This window comes from Aedes aegypti, chromosome 3 (genome assembly GCF_002204515.2).
Source record: "Aedes aegypti strain LVP_AGWG chromosome 3, AaegL5.0 Primary Assembly, whole genome shotgun sequence".
Classification (NCBI taxonomy): Eukaryota; Metazoa; Arthropoda; class Insecta; order Diptera; family Culicidae; genus Aedes; species Aedes aegypti.
The window spans coordinates 55,261,258-55,282,808 of NC_035109.1; the positions used below are offsets into that span (position 1 = coordinate 55,261,258).

Here is a 21,551-nt window from a genome sequence, read left to right on the forward strand (position 1 = left end):
ATAAAACGATAATCAGGATTTTCTTAAAAAAAAAACTTCAAAAACCTCGAGCGACTAATTTCTATGGAAATTATAGGTGGAATCTCAAATAATTGCTGAAGCATTTCCAGGGAGAAATCATAACAAACTTTTGAAAGAATCCCTGCAAAACATATTTAAGAAATTCCTCGAGAAATCGTTGAAATTGAGCTGAAAATATTTTTGGACGAAATGCTAAGAAAATCGCTAGAGGAAGGAAATACCTCTGTAATAAATTCCTGAAGGAACTTAATTGAGAAAACATGAACGATGATTTTTGGTATATGTACCTACTCTGCCCTTCTACGCCTATTTTCCCATGTTCTATGTAAACCTTATGGATCGCGGGACAAATATGTGTAGAACGGCAGTACTAGAGGAATTATCTGTAGGAATCCCTGTGAGATCTCATTGTAGTGATTCCTGGAGCATTCATTATAGGAATCTTTGGGAAAATGCCCTGATAAATCACCAGAAAACTCGCATAGTAACTCATCGACAAATGCGTGTAGGATTTCCTAGGAAAATCGTTTTTTTTTTCTCAATACTGCTGGTTTAACCCTTTATCAATTCATTGACGAATCTTTAGAGGTAATCCCAGTAAAAATTGCTGGAGTGAAGCCTGGGTAAATCCTCTGGATGTATCTACGGATCACCCTTTATAAATTACTGGACATATAAATGTTGGACGGAAGCAGGCCGTTAGGCCGAAAAAAAATTGAGCATTTAAGGTGAAAAATACTTGCTATTATTTCAAATGGCTAACACATTTATTAGAGTTTTTGCTTCTTTTACACATAAGGTATTATTTCTAGCAACATTTCTCAGCATGTGGGCCTTACGACCCATTAGAACTATCGGCTATTTTCGGCCTTATAACCCATTTGGCCTTATGATCCTTTTGGCCTAATGGCATTCGCCTAATGTCCTAACGGCATAAAACCGCGTTGTACTGCTCGAGAAATTATGAAAGGTGATTTTTCTAAAGGAATCCCTATAATAATACCTCGTGAAACTCCTGGTAAAATACCTCTTCTTAAGCAAAAGTTTATCCTACTTAAAAAGAGAGACTTTTTAGATACTTCCATTAAGATAATCACAAAGTCTCTCTTGGTTCCTTATCTACATAGGTTTCCTAACAATTGTAAGTAGTCAAGTATGAAACCCCTTTAAAACTTACCCCCTCTTTGAGCGCCTCCGGAGCGGTCCACTTGATCGGTAGCTTGCTTATATCAGCCGTGTACCGTTCGTCCCGCGCCAGTCCGAAATCGGACACCTTGGCGACGCACTCTTCCGAAATGAGCACATTCCGGGCGGCCAAATCCCGATGGATGACCTTCTTCATCTCCAGGTACTCCATCCCGGAGCAGGTGTCACTGTGGGGAAAAAGTGATACAAGCGTTTATTAACACTTAGTTTGATATATCTGGGAGGAACACTTACAAAGCGAAATTGATTTGATCTCGTCGGGTAATGTGCTGCCTACCCCGCGATCGAAGGTAATCCACCAGAGAACCTTTGCTCATGTATTCCGTCACCAGATAGATGTATTTGTCGTGAAACACCAGTCCGATGAATTTGACCAGATTTTCGTGTTCGAGGGTTCTGTAATTACAGATTCTAGAGTTAGAAGACACCCACAACTTAGTTACCACATCCAACTTACGTCATCACGCCAGCCTCGGCAAGGAACTTATTAGACGCCCGACCGGCATCCTTCAATACTTTCACGGCAACCTTCTCCCCCTTCAGGATGCCGAGCATCACGTCACCAAACTCGCCTTTGCCGATGTTCTCCTTCAGCTGCAGGTCCTCCATCTTGATCTCCCACCCATTGTCCTGGAAGTCCTTGACGCAGAATTCCTCCTTCGGTAGGGCCTTCATCAGCTTGGTGCACAGTCCGTCCGAGTCCAAAGTGTAGTGCTGAATGGGACAAAACAAACGTTGGCGGTTTGGTTAATCGAAAGCAATTGGATAATGATGCCGCGCGTCGCTCGGAACTTACCTCCACCAGTTGGCCGAGATTGTCAAAGTACTCGTCGTCATCGATCGTTAGCTTGTTCTCGGCGTACTTAATTCGGTAGTGTTCGACCTTCTCGTTGAAGCAGACACACAGCGTGTAATCGCCGGGGAAGTTGGTAGATTCACGCACCAGGAATAGCCCGTCCTCGCGGGGCTTCAACAGATTTTCCGCCTCCTCGCGCTTTATCCGTCCGTGGAACCATCTGTTTGAGAGAGGAAAAATGGGATAATAAATGTTAAAAAACATATACCCGAGGAAAGGATCGAAATATGTTCTCAACAAAAACCAAGAAATTAATCAGAATTTTGATTTGAGGTTCAACAAATTGGATACTATAAACTGGGTTCAAAATCAATAATATACGTACATATACAGGAATTGCCCAAACATTTGGCTAAAAGGTCAACAAAACTTTCTTCATAATTTTCACAGGATAGTTTGGATAGATTGCACTAAACAATCATTCAGATAATGTTACAATAATTTCAACAGATTTTTTTTGTGAAATTCTACATGTGTGTTTGGATTTCTAGGTGGCTTACGATAATATCACTGGCAAGAAAAGATCAAGGACGAAAACAGCAGTGCTTCCCCTGGAAGCTAACAAGACTGATTATTGTGACAATGGACGTTTTGTAGAATTGCGTGATGTTCGGGTATTAAGACAAGGTAATGGGTTTTCATGCATGTTGTTCAATATTCATGACCTCAAGGGGCTTTCGCCTTGAAAATAGATTCAGAAGCCTCGGACCAACTTATAAATGTGAAGACCAGTTTTGCCAACCTTGCAAAGCTGAAGCAATCTGTTATCATTAACAGATTTTCTGGTACCGAGACACGTCTAATGGTCCTAACTAGCAATGAAAAATACATTAATTAACTCATTACGCGTGGTAAAGATGGGCAAATTTTGGGTGAAATTATGAAAAAAATCCACATGCTCGGCTGGGATTTGAACCCAGGACTCTTGTATGCTAGACGAGCGCTTCACCAACTAAGCTACCGAGCCACTTGGACCCAATAACTGAGTTGGTTACAAGTTTAGAATGCAATTCCCTACAGACCACGCAGACCTCTTTCATAACCCATATCCATCCATCTCATGTTAACTTCACACACGGGAAGAGCGAGTGCGATTTATTTAGTGTTGAAACTGTTTGCCTATCGTACCTACATCGCTTCCACAACAACTGTATTGTGGAAGAGTAAAGATGTGGGAAGGCTATCAACGTGTCGTTCTCACTCAAGTGACGACATGACTACTACAGAGAGGCAGTAACACTCTAATATAAATTGACGCTTATATTGAGCTGTTCGGTAATCCAATCCGCATGGTTGTTAAATTAATTAACTCATTACGCGTGGTTGAGAAGGACAAATTATGGGTGAAATTATGAATAAAAATCCACGTGCCCGGCTGGGATTTGAACCCAGGACTCTTGTATGCTAGACGAGCGCTTTACCAACTAAGCTACCGAGCCACTTGGTGACCCAATAATTGTTACAAGTTTAGAATTCAAATCCCTACAGAACACTTGAACCAACTCAGTTATTGGGTCACCAAGTGGCTCGGTAGCTTAGTTGGTAAAGCGCTCGTCTAGCATACAAGAGTCCTGGGTTCAAATCCCAGAAGAGCACGTGGATTTTTTTCATAATTTCACCCATAATTTGTCCATCTTTACCACGCGTAATGAGTTAATTAATTTAATAACCATGCGGATTGGATTACCGAACAGCTCAATATAAGCGTCAATTTAATGAAAAATACGTTAGCTGGAAACAGATTCTATATAGAATATTCTATATAGTGATTGGTGAATAAATGGAGCAGCTGCATCGTTCACAAGAAACGCGAAAGTGCTACAAGAAGCTCGACTCATCCCGAAAATAATTCGTGTTGCGAGCCGAAATCAGAGTTGCTTAATATCAATCATATCAGCTGATGGCTGATGCTGTAAAACTATCAATATCATTTGCGAGCTATCAATATCACTTTGATTTGACAACCAACAGCAGTGATGCGCCAGCGCACTCTAGATCATTATCACTGCAGAATGAGTGATCACGTGGTAATTATCCATGCTATTATTGTTTTTCAGTGACATACGGAGCATACGGAGAACTAGGATTGGTGAAATGATCCCCTAGTCTTAAAGAAGGACGCCAAGGAAAAGGGTGCAGTCTATAAGCAACTGGCACAAGAAGTACATGGCGACGAGGTTGATGTAAGATCCCTTACTGCTGAAGCGACTCTTCAGTGTAAAAATCTGGGTGAGGTCACTGATGCAGTTGAGGTCTCGGCTGCCCTCAAAGAACAGTGTGACATTGACGTAGCTAGTAAGGCCATCCACCTTAGAAAGGGCCCGCAGAGCACCCAGGTGGCGGCGATCAGGCTGCCGGTCGCAGAGGCCAACAAAGCGAAGAACTTGGTCGGTTTGCCGGCTGAGCATACAACAGCCTCCTAAAGTTTTCTTCAAGTGTTTCGGGAAGGGCCATAGGTCGTGGAATTGCAATGGTCCCGACAGAAGTAAGATGTGCAGAAAATGCGGCACCGAAGGCCATAGGGCAAGCGATTGTAAGCAAATCTCTAATGGCCAATTTCTTCACCTTCGCTTAAGCCGTAAACCACGCTTACCCATATAGTTAAACTAGGTTTAAGGCCTAAGTGGGGGCGAATAAATCGACCCTAAGTGCCTAATATGTGTCGACAAAACGAACAACGGACACTTAACGGGCGGACCCAAATGTCCGGGCACAAACGGAGTATCAAAGCAGCCAAAACGGAAGTAACACAGTTAAATTTAAACCACTATGATGCAGCCCAGCAGCTGCTTTGGCAGTCAGTCTCGGAAACCAAGACTGACGTGGTGTTACTATCGGACCCTTACGGCATACCAGCCAACAACGGAAACTGGGTGGCGGATAGGTCTCAGCAGCTAGCAGATATAGGGACGACAGGACGATACTTAATCCAAAAAGTAGTCTCTATCTCAAATGACGGTTTTGCGTTAGCAAAAATCAACGGCGTGTTCTATTGCAGTTGTTGTGGTCGATTGAAGAATTTTTCCACATGGTCGACAGGATGATAGCCAAACTAGCTAATCGAAAGCCAGTAGTGGTAGCTGGTAACTTGAATGCATGGGCAGTGGAGTGGATTGGCCGCTGTACCAACCAAAGAGGCCAACTATTGTTGAAATCCCTGGCCGCATTAAATGTAGAGTTGGCAAATGTGGGTACAGTGAGTAATCAAACTTAAACTGTCGAATCGATTCACCGATTTAATCGAATCTTTTGAATCGAATTCGAATTGAAATTTATGAATTTTGAAACGAGAACAAATGCAATTGAATTCGTTTTTCACTTTAAAGGTCGACAATGACGTGATGCTGTGACTATTAAATGTTGGAATAATACTAATTTATAGTATTTTTAGGCTTTTTAACGAGAGCATACGTATTAGGTCTTAAGTTTGTTGAATCATATCTGAAAAATACTCACGGCATCGCATTCAGTTTGGCATTGACTTCGGCCCTCCTCTGGGCGGCCGCGGCAGCAGTAGGCGAAAGGGACGACGTTGGCACACCACCCGCACCGACCCAACTCACTCCATTACTGTCGAACGCTCCGCCAATGGCTGACGGTGGCGGGGGCAATCCAATTTGGCCGTGCATCGAGTTGGACATCCCGTGCGGGGCCGGTGGCACCTGTGGCGGCTGCTGTTGCTGCTGCGGAGGAATAACAACGCCTGCACCCTGCCCCGCGGACGCCGGCTGTTGCTGCTGACTGGTAAGGATGTGATTCTGTAGCTGGGCACTGTTCATCGAGGTGGACATGAGATTCGATTGATGGCTACCCAGTGCACCGTGCTGGGCCGTTGGCTGGTGATGTTGGGCCGCTTGCTGTAGACCGGAAGGCCCCAGCATGCCGTGCTGGTTGGGCGATTTTGGTATGTGGTGCCCCGGAGGAACCATTCCGCCGGAATGCATTGTTGGTGGTGGTTGTTGGTGATGTTGCTGCTGCTGCTGCTGAGCCGGTGGCAGGTGGATGGAATTGAGATTTTGATTACTCTGAAAATAGGGAATGCAGGTTTAGCAAGGGTAGCCGTATAAGAGGTTAAAAATAACTTACAGTAACACTGTGAGGAGGTAATTGCGGTGGCGCCATCTGTTGGTGTTGCTGGGGCGAGTGCTGCGGCGGTTGCTGGCTCTGCTGCTGTGGTGCCGGCGGTGGATTAATGAACTGTGGCGGTTGCATCCCCACGACGTGTCCCATGCCACCGCCGCCACCCCCGGGGACACCTCCTACACCGGGTTGTGGCGCGGGTCGTTTGTGTTGCCGCGCCGGTGCCGTTGGGGGCATCTGATGCGGCATGAACCATGGACAATCCCCCGAAGCGGCCGAATTGGCTGCGGCAACGACGGTTGACGAGAAACCTCGATGATGACCAACGACTGCTGTTTGACCGGACGATTGCAGATTGATGGCCGCCGTATGGCTGTTCATTCCGCCGTTCAGCGCACTGCTTCCGGTGGAATTCCGACGCGATAGTGTGTTTTGGTATAGGTGGTGCTGGTAGAGAGATTGCTGTTGCTGCTGTTGCGGGCTTCCGATGCCTCTGCGATCAATTCGCGTCTCGCTCCTCACATCGACATCTGCGAATGAGACAATCAAAGCAATTCAAACGTTAGTTCATGTATTAAACCATTTCAACAGAATCATCATCAGCAGTTTATTGTATAAATTAAATTATGTTAGATTAAACCGAGTCCGCGAGCACAATTGTGCCCTCAGTTGATGAATCACCGCACATTCAATCCTCACATGGACATCGTCGCTTGAAACCGATACGTATTCTACTATGATGATGATTATGATTGAGATCATCGTTGTTCCACTTCACTGGAATTTCATTCAGTCAACCGAACCCATCCTCAGTCCTCGAATTTGTTTAATATAGATAGTTCAACAACAGCTGGTTTCGAATCGATTGATGACTGCCAATACTAGGTGGCTTGAATTCTGTCACGTGGTATACCTACTCCAGTGGTGCTCACTCTGGGGCCCGTCGAGAACTTTTGCGAAAGCAAAATTGTTAATAAATATTTGAAAATAAATGCAATTAATTATAAATGCATAACCATTTTGTTAAATTAAAAATCATAGAGCTGGTGGTGACTGAGTATTCTCAAAATAGGAACTGATGTCTGAAAAAAGAGATCAAACAGTAACCCAAAGGAAGCTATACAAGAACTAAGAAAACAGAAAGGATTCAAACAAAAACCAGGAGATGAGTTTCTAAAAGTTTTTTTTTTCTGAGAACTCGCCCAAACATTCCTGTAAGGATATTTTTGTGGCTTTTTTGTGGAATAACTACAAATGTATAACTGTCCGTTTCACGATATGTATTTTCCATTATTTTTTTCGAGGATTTTCTTCACAACTTAATTCAGTAATTTTCCCTAAAAGCAATAAATGCAGTGATTTTTTCTAAAAATTTTGCAGATATTATTTCAGAGATTCATTGAAGAAGTCCACCAGAAAATTAAAAAAAAAAGAATTCTCAAGGATGAAACGTTTGTAGAATTTCATGATGAACTCCTACAAGGATCTCTAAAATGCCTGTAAACTCCTGAGGACGGGATTCATGAAGAAATTTGTGATCGACTGGAAAACTGGAAAACTGGAAAATTTGGCGCAGGAACTCCTGGAGGAAATCTTGTAGAGTTCCCTAAAAAATCCTAAAATGACTTTTTTATTCAAAAACTAGAATAAACCTTTGAGGATTTTCATGGAAAAACTCCTCTAGGAATTTATGGAAGATCTGCTAGAGCTAGAGTAACTATTAATGAAGAAATCGATGGAAAAATCTTGGGAATAGCTAGAAGAATAACTGAAAAATTTGGCATATGATCTCTTGGAGGAAATCTTATAGAGTTTCCTGAAATGACATTTTTTCACAAACTAGAATAAACCTCTAAAGATTTTCATTGAAGATTGTAGTGATTAATTACGTTAGATTTTCTAGAGAAATTCCTCTATGTCACCGATAAAAAATATGGAGGAATTTATGGTGGAATATAATGGAAACTCTTAAAGAATATCTGGAAGAATTTCTGGAGGAATGCCATGAGGAGTCACCAAAAGTATTCCAGAAGAAATCAATGAGAAGTTTTGAAGCTTTTACTCGATTCTGAGAAGTTCCTGAAAAACTCGTAAGTAATCGCGTTAGAGTCTCTAAAGGTGTCTCCGAATCACTAGGTTTCATTGCAAGGTGAATGAGGAAAAAAGTGACTTCTGTGACCATTTAAGTCAAACAAGAGGCTTTTTGAGAACTTTCTTTTCAAATAGAGACCAAATCTCTAGAAAGAGACGTGCTACCAGCCTTGATATCAGCATTCAAGTTAATTTGTATTGATCAAGGCGTGTTTTCATGAATTTAAGTGCAGATTTCAATACAGTACAGTATCGGACATATAAAATGCACCAAAGCGGTTATCCCATACAAAATGGTCAACTTCAGAGGGCTTTATATTCTCCGTTTCTCAACCGATTATTTTCAATTTTTTCTTTGACGAACTACAAATTATATCAATTTTTGATAACTATTGAAAACTTTGTGTGAAAACTATTGATTCAAAAGTTACAGATAGACTAAATTTTGACATAAAAAATGCACCAAGGCACAAAGTGATGTTGCAAAAAAACTACGGGTCGAATCATTTTGGTGTCATCTGCGCATTTGTTCATTGAGTGATAAGGACCAAATGCGCTAAAGACAGTAAAATTATACGACGGGTGGTTTGTGTGCTACACAACATTTTGTCTTGGTGCATTTTTTATATCAATATTCAATAGACTGGCCCTTAAACAAAAAAGTTGTAAAATTCAACGGGGCACCCCCTAGATATGTGCCTTAGGATAAGAAAAAAGCTCTCTCAAAATTTCAACTCATTTGGTTGCTCCCCCAGCTGGCGCATTCAATTCGAAGTTTGTATGGAATATTCGTCTCAAATATATTGAAAATTGACCCTATGTCACTGTTTCGTCTCGTACACTAGTTAATCGTGTTCAATTGAGCCCAGAATGACAAATTCACTAGTTGATACGCTAATGAACATTGTTGCCGAAGGTTGTATCTGGATTTAAGCTCATTTTCATTAAGCTTTCAGTTGTTGAAAGTTAGGCTTAGATCAGCACTCCCGTACAATCACACATGTGCATGCACCTTGTGCCGCAGCTCGCCCAGCGTCATAGGTGGCTATGATCTACCATCCAGCTAAGTTGAAGGAATACTATGCAATATTGCAAATCTACTTCAGATAGTTAAAACACAAACTTTATCAATTTTAATCATCATACAACCTTCTACAATATTGTTTGCTATAGTATCAAGTAGTGTTTTTGACATTCTGGATTCAATTGAACGCGATCAACAATTTTCCTGACTCAAACAGGAGATGATGTGCTGTTTCATATACGTTGGAGCTGAAAATCCCATATTAACTTCAATTCAATTGCGCCAGCTCATGGAACGATCAAATGAGCTGAAACTTTCAGGAAGTCTTCCTCTAACCCTAAAGAATAATCCTGGTGGGTGCCCCGTGGAATTATACAACTTTATTTTTCTCCCATACTAAAGTGGGCCAGTCTAATATTCAACATATCTCTAAAATTTGAATGAATAATTTTCACACAACTCAATCAAAAATAGAGATAGAGTAAGGTGGGGCAAAAGTTCGACCTTAGTGGTATAATCAAAATTTCCAGGAAAATAATAGCAGATGAAACAAAACAAATACCATACAGCGAACCTTCAACATATTGGCTATAACTTTGCTGAACAAACTTGTGTCAAAATATTTACCCATTTTTAGTTATAACAGTTTCAAAATTGATTGTCTTAAACGAACTTTTGCCCCACCGGTGGGGCAAAAGTTCGAATCTAGTGTGGGGCAAAAGTTCGTTGGCTAAAACACAAAATATCAATACTTTTATGCCAGGCATAGTTTATACCAGCCGTAAACTTATGTTTGCCGAAAAATACACACTAAATTTTCATCAAAAAATGCCCAAAATAGGGTTAATTGTAATACACCCAAAAAATAGCAGTTTTTCGCAAAACTATTTGAAAATGTAAAATTTTTGTGACATTTTTCGCACGATCAGGCAAATTTCACTAAATTTGAAGATATGTGGATTTCAGGCAATTCGAATTTTTTTCCGTGGGTTTATACATGAGTCGAACTTTTGCCCCGCAGATTCGAACTTTTGCCCTGCTATGGGCCAAAAATTGATTCCAACTATTTATGGAAAAACTAATACACGTCAAAGCATCCTTATGATAGGCCTAGAAACGCCCTTACATAAAATATTGAAAAATATTTTATCTTCATTTGGATCCATACATCGAAAGTTTGACCAAATATTACAATATTTGCGTTGAAAAACAACAAACAACCATAACTTTTCCAAATCTCAATCGATTTTTATGATATTTGGAGTGAAAGTCTCTTACTTGAATAGCATTCGAACCACCATGACATTTCTAAGTTTTGATTTGATTTGAGCTAGAAATCTTAAAAAGAAACTCTTGCCCCACTCGAACTTTTGCCCCACTTTACTCTAATTAGTAGTTCGTCAAAGGAGAAAAATTAAAAGAATCGGTTGAGAAACGGCGGAGAACAGCTCTCTGAAGTTGACCATTTTGTATGGGAAAACGCCTTTTGTGCATTTTATATGTCCGATACTGTAGGTACTCTACTAGTAGAAAAAACTACTAAGTTTTGTAAGGGACACAGAGAATATTTCCAGTGCTGTTTTTTTCTAATTCTTAATCTTAGTTGAAAAAAGATTTTGCATCACGCTTTTTTATTTGTAGATGAAGCAAATGTTTCAAACAAGTCACTGTTAGCCATAAATTCCATCCATTCGCATAGCTGCTTTTACGAGTAAAACTGGAAAAACTAAACAAAGCGAAATTTTTTTGCCCATTTACTTTTATTATTATTTTTATTCAAGAGATTTTCCACCCTAGGCTGGTTCATCTCAAACAGTCCATTTACTTTAGAAACCGTGACAGAAACATCGAACAAAATATTTATTTTGGGTGGTAGCGGACCTAATATATTGAAAAAAAAAAAAAAATCATCGGTGACTTTACTAAATTGATCAGAATAGTGCCCAAAAATCTACTTCAAAGTACACAAATTACCTTCTGAAGTAGTTTGTTTTAGATAGTAGATCGGAGATTCCTGAAGGCCTTCTGTGAACGGCCAGACAGCAAAATAATAGTGACTTTAGTGGCCAATGAATGTTAAAAAAATATTGTTTTGATAAAAAGTATATTTTTTGTCAATGGATTTCTAGGAATTCTAAATCCATGTACCTACTTCACAATAAGAAACTCGCAATAGATTTTTTGATAAAATTTTTTGAAGTACTTACGACAAACTTGCGATAATGGAGATTTTTCAGATGTCGTAAATATGCGAAATGAGTGTTTTTTATCCTTTTATGACAAACTCTTTGAGTAGTTGGAGGGGAAGTTTTAAATGGAAATAGTTAAAGAATATTTTACGGAATTCTCAGAACATTCATGATTGAATCCCTGTTAGAATCTAGAAATAGAAAATAGAATAAAGATGTTCAGGAGGTATACCGTATTGATCCATATTACGCACACTTAAGGCCTCAGTGAAGCATAATTCATCAAAAAGCATCTACAGTCAACTATCCATAACTCGATATTGAAGAGACCATCGAGTTACAGAACACAAAACCAGTGCAACTGTGATCCAAGGGACCATCGAGGTAGCCATGAAAACCAACTTTAACTATGGTTCTCTTACTCGATATCGAGATACGAAATATCGAGTAAGGGAGAGTTAACTGTGTATAAATAAAAATGGAGTGGTGTTTGTATGTCACGAAATGGCTTTAGCATAACGGTAAAGGAATCTGTGGAGAAGCATTTAGCAAAATAACTGGGAAAATGAGGAAGGAATTCATCAGGATATTCATAAATATGTGCCAGGATCTCCTTTAAAACAATTCTAATAAATAATTGCAATAATAGCATTGGCAGAATCTGTATTCTGGGATTGAATTGTTGTGCAATTCCAGCGCATTTTAAAAACTTGCAGAACTCTCGTACGCAAGGTTCCTGATTTCTGTAAGTCCATCAGGAATCGCTCATCAAATTTTCAAAGTACTGCCAATAATTTCTCCAAAAATTAAAATTCAGTTAACTATAAATATTTTTACCAATAGACATGTTGGATAATGTTCTTAAAAATACCGCCATTTTTTCACGTTGAACTTCTACAGAGTTCTACCAAAATAAATAAAAATTGTCATTCCAAAAAAGTAGTTTGTTTGGAATATCTGCAAGTAGGAAAAAACATTGTTTCTGCATCAATCTGATCGCCATAGTATTATGAACCTTTGGAGTTTATGCAAAACAGTTTCTGGGATGTTAGATACAAATACCTTCAGTAAAATTTCACCGTTTTAACGCCAATCATCGTTCATTATAAAAAAAAAAAACGAACAAGAAGTTTTGTAGTAAATTCTACAAATCCTACTTAAGCTTTTCTGTGAGGCGTATCCTTAGAAATTTTGTCTAAGTTTTTCAGAAACTCCGTCGAATTCTTAAAGTTTTCGACAGAAATTTAGTATATTTTTAAACTCAATTTTAGCTGAACTTATCCAACAAATTTCTGACGAAGTGCTTCCAATTTTTTATGTATGTGTGACTCTAGAAATGCGATAGAATTTGGATATAATAGATAATTTGTAATCAAATCGCGATATTTTTTTATTTCTGCACCATTTTTTCACAAGTTCTCAAAAAACTCTTCTAGTTTTAAAATCTGTGTCAACATTGATCATTGGACATCTGGATCCAGAGATATTCCGGAATTCCTTGGGGGACCGACGCGTAATCATAACCCACGCATATGTCTCAGGCTACAGAATTTTTATCGTATTCGGATATTCACTCTTCGGAATAATACATCAATGAGCGTATGTTGTGAAAAAGCTTGTTAGTACCTAAAAAGAAAAGGCAAGCTGCCGTCTTTGAGTTATGACCATTTATGTTGCTGGTACCACGCTGGCCAAATAAAAATCTTGAACACTTTAAAAAACCGGATATCGTTATTTTCATATATCTCTAAGAATACTTTTGAGAATAAAATCAAGTCGAGTCTAATACACAAAACTGAAGATAGCCTTACAGTTGGGGTCGAAATACGCGTATTTGTCAAAATATAAAATTATATAAAATTATAGTGGAATTAAATGGTGTAGTATTAAATTCGGTTGTTCATCTACTTATTAAAATCAATTTGTATGATTTTTTCAGAGTAGCTCCTTATTACATGGCATTGTATAGCCCATATTTTATGCTTTTGACAAATTGACGTGAAACAGAATGGCCGCCTTAGACATTTTATATGGAAAATGTTGGTCCCCCAAGGAACATTGGAATATCTTTAAAACCAGATCACCAATCATCAATATCGACACGATTTCTCGAACTAGACGAGTTTTTTGGGAAAATGAAGCTTCCGGTAACCCAGCAGATTATTGAGGTATTCCCAGAGAAGTTTTTGAACCAAAACTGAAGAGTTTGTAGTTTCTAGATATTATTTATGAAAAAAATACCGGGTCTATTTTTTTTAGAAGATCAAAAATGCATTGCAAAATCCTTTAATAAATCTGTTAAAAAAATCTACAGGAGAATCCCTAAAGCTGTTCAAACAAACATATCTCTAGAAAAAGGATAAATCTTAATTTTTCAGAAGAATTCTCGAACGACATCCCAAGAGGAATATAATATTATTCTCTAAGGAAATCTCTGAACAAATTGTTCGGACATTTTTGAGTATTTTGCGAAATAATTTGGAAACACTTTTGGTGAACTCTCTGAAGAATCCTTGCTTGGTGATCTCGAAGACAATTTTGGTGAGACTACTAGAATTTTTTGTACTATTTCTTGGAAAAATCTTCAGTAATTCCAGAAAATTCTAAACAAATTACAATGCGGAACACGTTTTTGTCTCAAGTACCAAAATACCGATATTTACTTAATTAGGGGTTGCTAAAACCATTGCCATTTTCAACAATATCATAGCACGTCTAGTTTTGAGATATTAACTGTTGAAAATACAAAATTTGACTATTTCAGCCAACTTACATGCAAGTTTGCCAGCTTGTATGGCAAATTATTTCCTTAATTTGCCACAGAATTCAAACTTCATGTGTATAACAATCATTATCAACAAAGTTCATAATACTTTCGATGCTCAAAAGCTATTTTCTGATGGTTTTGAGAACCATTGTATTTTGTCATATAAAAGAAACGAAGAATTTGAATGTTGAAAAAATTCATTTGATATAAATTTATTCGTGCAATTTCAACCAAATTATACCTCAAATGAGAGTTTAAGTCATATATTGCATTTTTGGAAGATTAAATGGCAAAAACGTTTGATAGAACATACTTTAAATTTCATGTAAACATCAATTAAACAGTGTTTTATACAACTTCGGCGACCTGTAGCTAAAAGTTGTGACGTGCTGGAATATTCCTGAGAACGTCATCAGATACAGCAACCCCAAACCTACTAGAGATACATAATTTGATCCTTGAGACACGCAAAAATGTAATTTTTGTTACGCTGTATTATTAATGAACAACTGGATGATGTTTTAAACTTACAATTGGAATTTATATCTACTAAGTGGATTTTTAAAGTAATTTGATAGAGATTATTCGAGAAATCTTCAGGTGAGATAAGAAAGCTTAAAGAAACTTCAAGAAAGATCTGTTGAATAATAACTACTAATTCCGAGAATAATTTTCCATGGGTATTCCAGTAGGAACTCAGTGAAAACTGGTGAAGGAGTTCTTGGAGAAACCCCAGAAAAAATACAAAAATAATTTATGAAAAAAACAACGTGAGAATTCTCAGAGGAATCTCTTAAAAGCATATATCACAAAGGATATTTCTCGTGATATCTTGGAAATAATTGTTTTACTGAATTAAACAAAGAATTAATATTTTCCGTGGTAAAATTGAAATTTACAAGTATCACTGATGTGCAGCGATATCAGAAAAAATTGAAAACAAATAAAATTAATATTAATCTATGCAAACTGCGAAACGTGTGAAAATCGTGATTATTGGGACCGACATTATTTCTGTTAAAATCAGAATTTGCTAGCCCCCGTTCCCTCTAGGAAAATATGCTAGCTAAGCCTTAATGGGGCCTGCAGCTTTGAAGAAACTTGCTTCTTTGTTCCGTCATTTGCTGCAGCTTGAGCACCACTGAGCTCGCTCAAAACGCTTCAGACGAGAGCTGCGATTGGGCATGATTGAAACCCCAATAGAGGAGAATCACACACCCACGTGGACCAGACTAGAGCTGCCTTCTACCACTTGCCACCCACGTCGCGGCGATGAATCGATACATACCGGAATTGGTTTAACGATATGCGGCTGGCTGGTTGACTGGTTGGAAGCTGGACGTTAGTTTCGGTTTAAACAATGTTCAGCGCTCTTCATGGGAGGAGGTCATGCATATATGAATGCCGGTTGGAAAGTGGAGAAACAGGTCAACGGTAGCAGAAGAATCGAGCATAGTACGAGAAGTGACCACTAATAGCATTGTCCGTAGATAAATATGGTGTTTAAACTCAATTCTGGATGATGAACCCCCGCCACGTTCATTTGACGGCATGAAGTGAGCATACTGTTGTTGTCGTTGATTAGCGACATGATGATTGACCCACACATTTCAGCGTTGATATACGATATGGGTGCGGTGCTGCCACCAATCAGTGGAAATTACACGAAAATTGTAGATATGATTTGGCGATTGAATGACACACGTCGTTACGCGAAAATGTTCCAATTAAATTGGCAAGACATCGGTGGCACACTGAACCGCGTCGTTCAATTATCGAGTCGATTGGCATGCACAACATCTTTATATGTGCCATGTCCAGTGGAGCATGCGATGGCAATTTATATATTACACAAAGGTTTGTTGTTTTGTTGGGAGCCTCGATATAACAATGATTGAGTTGAGCAAAACATCAGATCAGTTTTTTGCCGAGCAGTTTTGGGCAGGCCCACAGTTTTGTTGGTTATTTCTTGCAGTTTGTTCGATATATTTTTCAATTTTTAAAAGAAGATTACCAAGAGTTTTGCCTTTTTGGAAACTTCATTAGGAATTATCGACAAAGGATAAATTCACGCCTTTACTATCAAGTTTAAATTCGTATATTACCGACCTCATTGCATTCACAGGGTAGAAAGACAGCGAGGATAGGCTTGATCATGATTTCTCGCTTAATTTATAATTTCGCCCTGAAAGCCATTGGTAACCAAATGTGTAGCTTGTTGTTATACTGAGCAACCCTATTGATTTAAGAGTTATTTAACAATGCTATGATGTAGAGACTATCGTCCTCTGTCTCCTAGTGGTGATAGTTTTTATCTTGGCTCATTTATTTGCTCAAAAATAACGAGTTACACGCTCGGGTACCAATGCCTTTTAGGGCAAGAGATTATACCAGAATAAAGCACGGAGTTGCAGGTAGAGACAGAGTTCAGGACAGCAATTTTAACGATTTCAGGGCTAGATTCAGACATAAAGACTGTGTCTTTTATCATAAATACACCTAAAAATTATTTTATTTAAAAAAAGTTATTTATTTTGCAATCAAAATTTTATTACAATGTTTATTGAACATCAGAGAATCTCATAACACCAGAAAAAAAATTCACGGATTTGGCCAGCCCTTGCACCTTTTTCTTGATGCTCTGCATAAGGTTTTGGACAACCTTTCAAAACCGTTGTTGTTGGATTATGCAATATTTTTACCAATTATAATTCATTGAACACCTCTGATCAATCGATAACGTAACACGAACACATCGTTTAGGTACTAACCATCAACAGCCTTTTTACTCTACACTCACCCACATAAATCGTCCCATTTTTCACTACCTTTTTCCTTCCATGAATAGCCCACTAGATGAGATATGAGCAAGTTGAAAAAAATCACCTGTCACGCTCAAACACCCTCACGATTCGAAACAGAAAATAAATCATAACAATATCCACAAAGCAAAAGTGATGATTTAATAGCCAGCAACTTCTCAACCAAAAAGGAGTTCAAGATTTAGTGAAGATTAAACCACCGAGTGGCTACGGTCTCAGGCGCAGAGAAAAAAGCTTAAAACGTACAAACGGCCTTTAAATCCTTCATCAATGGAACCAGTTGTTAAATAATAGTTACACCAATCACGGCTAAACCGGTGTGTTCACCGGCAAGCGTGTGCGGCTTGTTGTAAATCAGTGGTTGTCAAACTTTTTGAAGTAGTGGCCTTCCTTTTTTTGAAATGTAAGATCTTGAAAATTTAACGAGATAATTGATTAGTCTGAATTTTAAAAACCAGATGACTTCAATACACCTCGAAACGGAACAAATTGAATTACCTAACTACAATTACTACAATGAGATATCTTTCAAAGTTGTAATAGGTATTATTACGAAGTAAGTAAATACCCGAGCAAAATCTGATTTCAAAATCTTATTGAAATGATATACAATAGAGCTTCAACTGAGAGCTTTCTTAGCCAATTGATCTTTTTCTGCATTTATATATCGTGTGGCAAGATAGTATGTCTGGGAAGTCGGGAAAATTTCATTTTCGAAGAGATTCTCGACCGGCGCGATTCGAACCCATAATACTGAAAATCTCACTTATTTGAAATGAATTCGCGGTTCCCCTGAGGAAACCGCGGACCACTTGTTGGGAAACCCTTTTGTAAATGGTTACTGCAAAGCCGATAGGTAAACCACCCCAAAAACCCTTCGCACGAATTTGGCCATTCTCAAATTTTGAATGCAGTAGGCATCCACAGTCGTCATGAACGAACGAGGCGTTTCAGAAAAATAAAAATATTTCAAATCGCCGAGGGAACCGTGACGCATTTTTTCGCAAACAAAAAATCAAAATGCATGCATAAAAACTAGGTGAACCCACAACCGAGAAAAAATCCTACATGCACGCCGCCGGTACTAAACGGAGCAAAACAGTAGGCGCCGTCACCACAGTCTGACAAAGTTGGCGAGGAAAATTGCATTTTTAAACTTGGTCGCGTTTAGCCAACCGGTCAGGCATTGCGGTGCGCGGTTGCTTGGATTTAATTAAGGCCATGCCATTTTTTGGCAATCTTTTTTTTGCGGTTTGTTTTGTTTTGCTCGGTTCAACAAAACTTGTAAAGCCCTCTCTGGTGCGAGACGGTGGGGACGAGGTCCGCCAAGCACGTCAACCAAGTAAAAACAATTACAAAAGGATTATAAATATGAAGGCCTCTGGTATGGAAAGCGGATGGGCCGAATTTTAAATATGGCGCCGCAAGACATGACAGGAAAGATGAGGGTGTAATCCTCTTTTTTTAGCTGAATGAGTAGAGCCGTTTTTAAATTAAATGAGTGAAAGGTTGCCTTAATGGATTTAAAATACTCGAGTGGAAAATTTAAATGTATTTTAATGCAATGTTCAATCTTTGAGTTAAAGCCAATGAACTAACTGACTACTTTCATGCGTTAGAATTTTCCAAATTCCACATATTTCAAAAGCCTTCGGTAAGTAGGCGCTAACACAGATCACATTCTTTACCGAAAATGCATTCTACACAAACTACGAAATGTTGAAATTTACTTGGTTAGTATTCCTTTTTTAAAACTGGTTATGAATAATCTCTTATATCAAGTAGTTTTGAATGCGTACATTTTCCATTTCTTCCCACGGCGTTACGTAATTTCTGCTGGATGCCTGTAGGCTATCAACAGCACCAGGTGGAATTTCAAGGAAGATATGAAACGAACAATAATTGTTGCAATGCGAGCGCGAAAAACCGCACCGAACCGATTAATTTCTTAGCTAATAGAGCAATTAAGCGCTCGCTTTTATTCAGCACCCGACCGATCGTCGGCGCCTTCTGCGCATACTTGGATCCATACCGACGGATACTCTGCATTTCATCCAAAGAGTACACGCAAAATGTTCATTTGCATGTTTTGATCATATTTTTATTTGATTTGGTTTCCTGAGAGTCAACGAACACTACCGTACGAACGATTGTTCCCTTTTTTTTGTTACAAACGTAAGCCCTCATACATTGCGTTGTGAGAAGTTATTATCAATGGTACTTACTGGTCGCGTGCCATATGGCTGTGAAAAACTTATCAAATTTTCATAAGCTTCCATGCTAAAACACAATTCTAACTTGTGCCTTGTGTGTAGGATGGCGTCAAATATTTTGATGACTTTTGCACGGATTGGTCACTCTCTATTTTTTCGGTTTAAATCCTTTGTTCCGTGAAGTAAAGTGGCAAAAGTTTCTTTTAAGATTTCTAGCGCAATTCAAAACCAATATTATAAATATCATGTCGGTTCGAATGCTATTCAAGTAAGGAACGTTCATTACAAAAATTTTAGAAATCGATTGAGATTTGGAAAAGTTATGACTATTTCAAGTTTCTGCGCGTAAAAATTTAAATTGTTGGCCGAACTTTCATTGCATTTAGTAAGTAAGGGCGTAGCTAGGCTTTTAGCAAAGATGCTTTGAACAATTGAAAACCATTTTTGGCCCTTAGTGAGCAAAAGTTCGAATCAGCGGGGCAAAAGTTAAAACCATTTATTGTCTCGTGGAAAAATTTGCAAATGGCTTAAAATAAACAAATGGTTTTTAATTTTAGTGAAATATGTCTGATCGTGCGAAAAAAAAGTCACCAAATTTTAACGTTTCTACTAAGTTTTGCGAAAAACTGATATTTTTGGGTAAATTTTTTGATGAAAATGTATTTGCATGACAATTTAAGTGTGTATCTTTCTTTTATGGCTAGTTTTCAGTATGCCTGTCAATAACAAACACTACCGTAACGGAACTGGTACCAGTGGTACGATTGGCTCAATTATGATTGAAATGAATTTATACGTCCAATTGTCTTGCTAAATATCGAAATAAGTGACCTTGTGGTAAAATTATTGATGAACTATTATTTAACTAATTTATTATTGCAATTGAAATAAGAAAGGGTCAACAGATAACGAGTTGGTCGTCAATAGCTAAACGGTTCATTTCTTGCCAAATGCTGAGAAACCCATAAGAAAAGCTTGGACTGTACAACATTTTCTGAGAAATTCGACCGTTAAAAAATTGGAGAATTAACCAACACATTACATAGGCTAACTTGTTGTACTTTCGGCAGCTTTGTTCTCTTTGTGGATGTTTTTTAAGTTACTGAGCTAAACATGTGTTTCAATACTTTTAGCACATAAGCAATCTCTTATTATTATAATTTCGGCATGAAATATTGGCAGAGAACTACAAATATCCTCAATTTTATTATCACTGAATTTATAAATTTTCATTTATTGTCTTTCATTCATCTGATCGTTGTTTCATGCTCAGATAGTTTCTGCTAAAATAAAACTATTCATTGAAGGAGATCAGTATAGTTCCATGTTTCAATCAAAACGATATTCACTTATTGCTTTGTAGAATGATTCTATCGCTATTCGCCTATTATACAGTATTCGCTATTTTTCTCGACGATGTCGGTTGACGAGTTCTTCAAGAAATACCGTCAACTCCTCATAACTTGATATTGAAGGGATCATCTAGTTACAGAACAAAAAGCTAGCGCAACTTCGTTCCGAGGGGCCATCGAGTTAGTCATGAAAACTAACTTTTCCTATGATTCTCTAACTCAATATCGAGATACAGAATATCGGGTAAGGGAGAGTAACATTATTCTAGGGATTCTCACAGGACTATAGTTAGGACTAAACTATAGTTTGGAGGAAACTGATGAGAATTTTTTGCTGGATTGAATTCCTGTGAGAATCCCTGGAATAATGTTTGGAGAAATTACCAGTAGAATCCTTATCCTATACGGAGCAAATTCTACAAAAGAGTCTTTGAAAAACATCTGAAGAAATATTGACAGGAATCTCTAATGAAATTTCTGGAAATTATTTGCGAGCATAATTTTTAGTATAACTGAAGGAACCCTAGGATGGACAAACAGCAAGAGACATTCTAGAATTAATCTTAGAAGAAACACATAGCGCATCTCAGGAAGTTATTTTCAGGGTAGACAATCGTCGCCGTCAAATGGACAAAGTCGACGACGAAACTATGAGAAGAATCGTCATCGTCAGTCAACCAGCGTTGAATTTGTTGCAGTGATCCAGCACATAGGCTCGGCGTCATGAAGAACAATCTTCGTTAGGGAGCACTGAGCCGACAAAAAATATGAATCGTGTCTTCGACAGATTATGAGCCTGTTTTCAAAAACAAACAAAATAAAACGAAACATGTCTGGAATCGTACGAACAATCTTTGAACCGTCAACTCTACGCGCTTACCAACAGAGCTATTGTAGTATCTTGAGGAGAGTGGGTTCAATCGCGAATAC

General features: G+C 38.4%; 1 protein-coding gene across 1 annotated transcript in view; it reads right to left on the reverse strand.

Moving 5' to 3' along the window:
- The window catches only part of LOC5579898 (trithorax group protein osa), a 147,682-nt gene that overhangs the window by 8,804 nt on the left and 117,327 nt on the right, over positions 1 to 21,551 (reverse strand). The window contains exons 2-7 of the mRNA XM_021852698.1: positions 6,170 to 6,693; positions 5,540 to 6,108; positions 2,024 to 2,243; positions 1,685 to 1,941; positions 1,462 to 1,623; positions 1,199 to 1,394 (exon numbers count right to left, since the gene is read on the reverse strand). Coding sequence (XP_021708390.1) covers positions 1,199 to 1,394; positions 1,462 to 1,623; positions 1,685 to 1,941; positions 2,024 to 2,243; positions 5,540 to 6,108; positions 6,170 to 6,693 — 1,928 coding nt within the window. The remainder of the gene's footprint in view (positions 1 to 1,198; positions 1,395 to 1,461; positions 1,624 to 1,684; positions 1,942 to 2,023; positions 2,244 to 5,539; positions 6,109 to 6,169; positions 6,694 to 21,551) is intronic.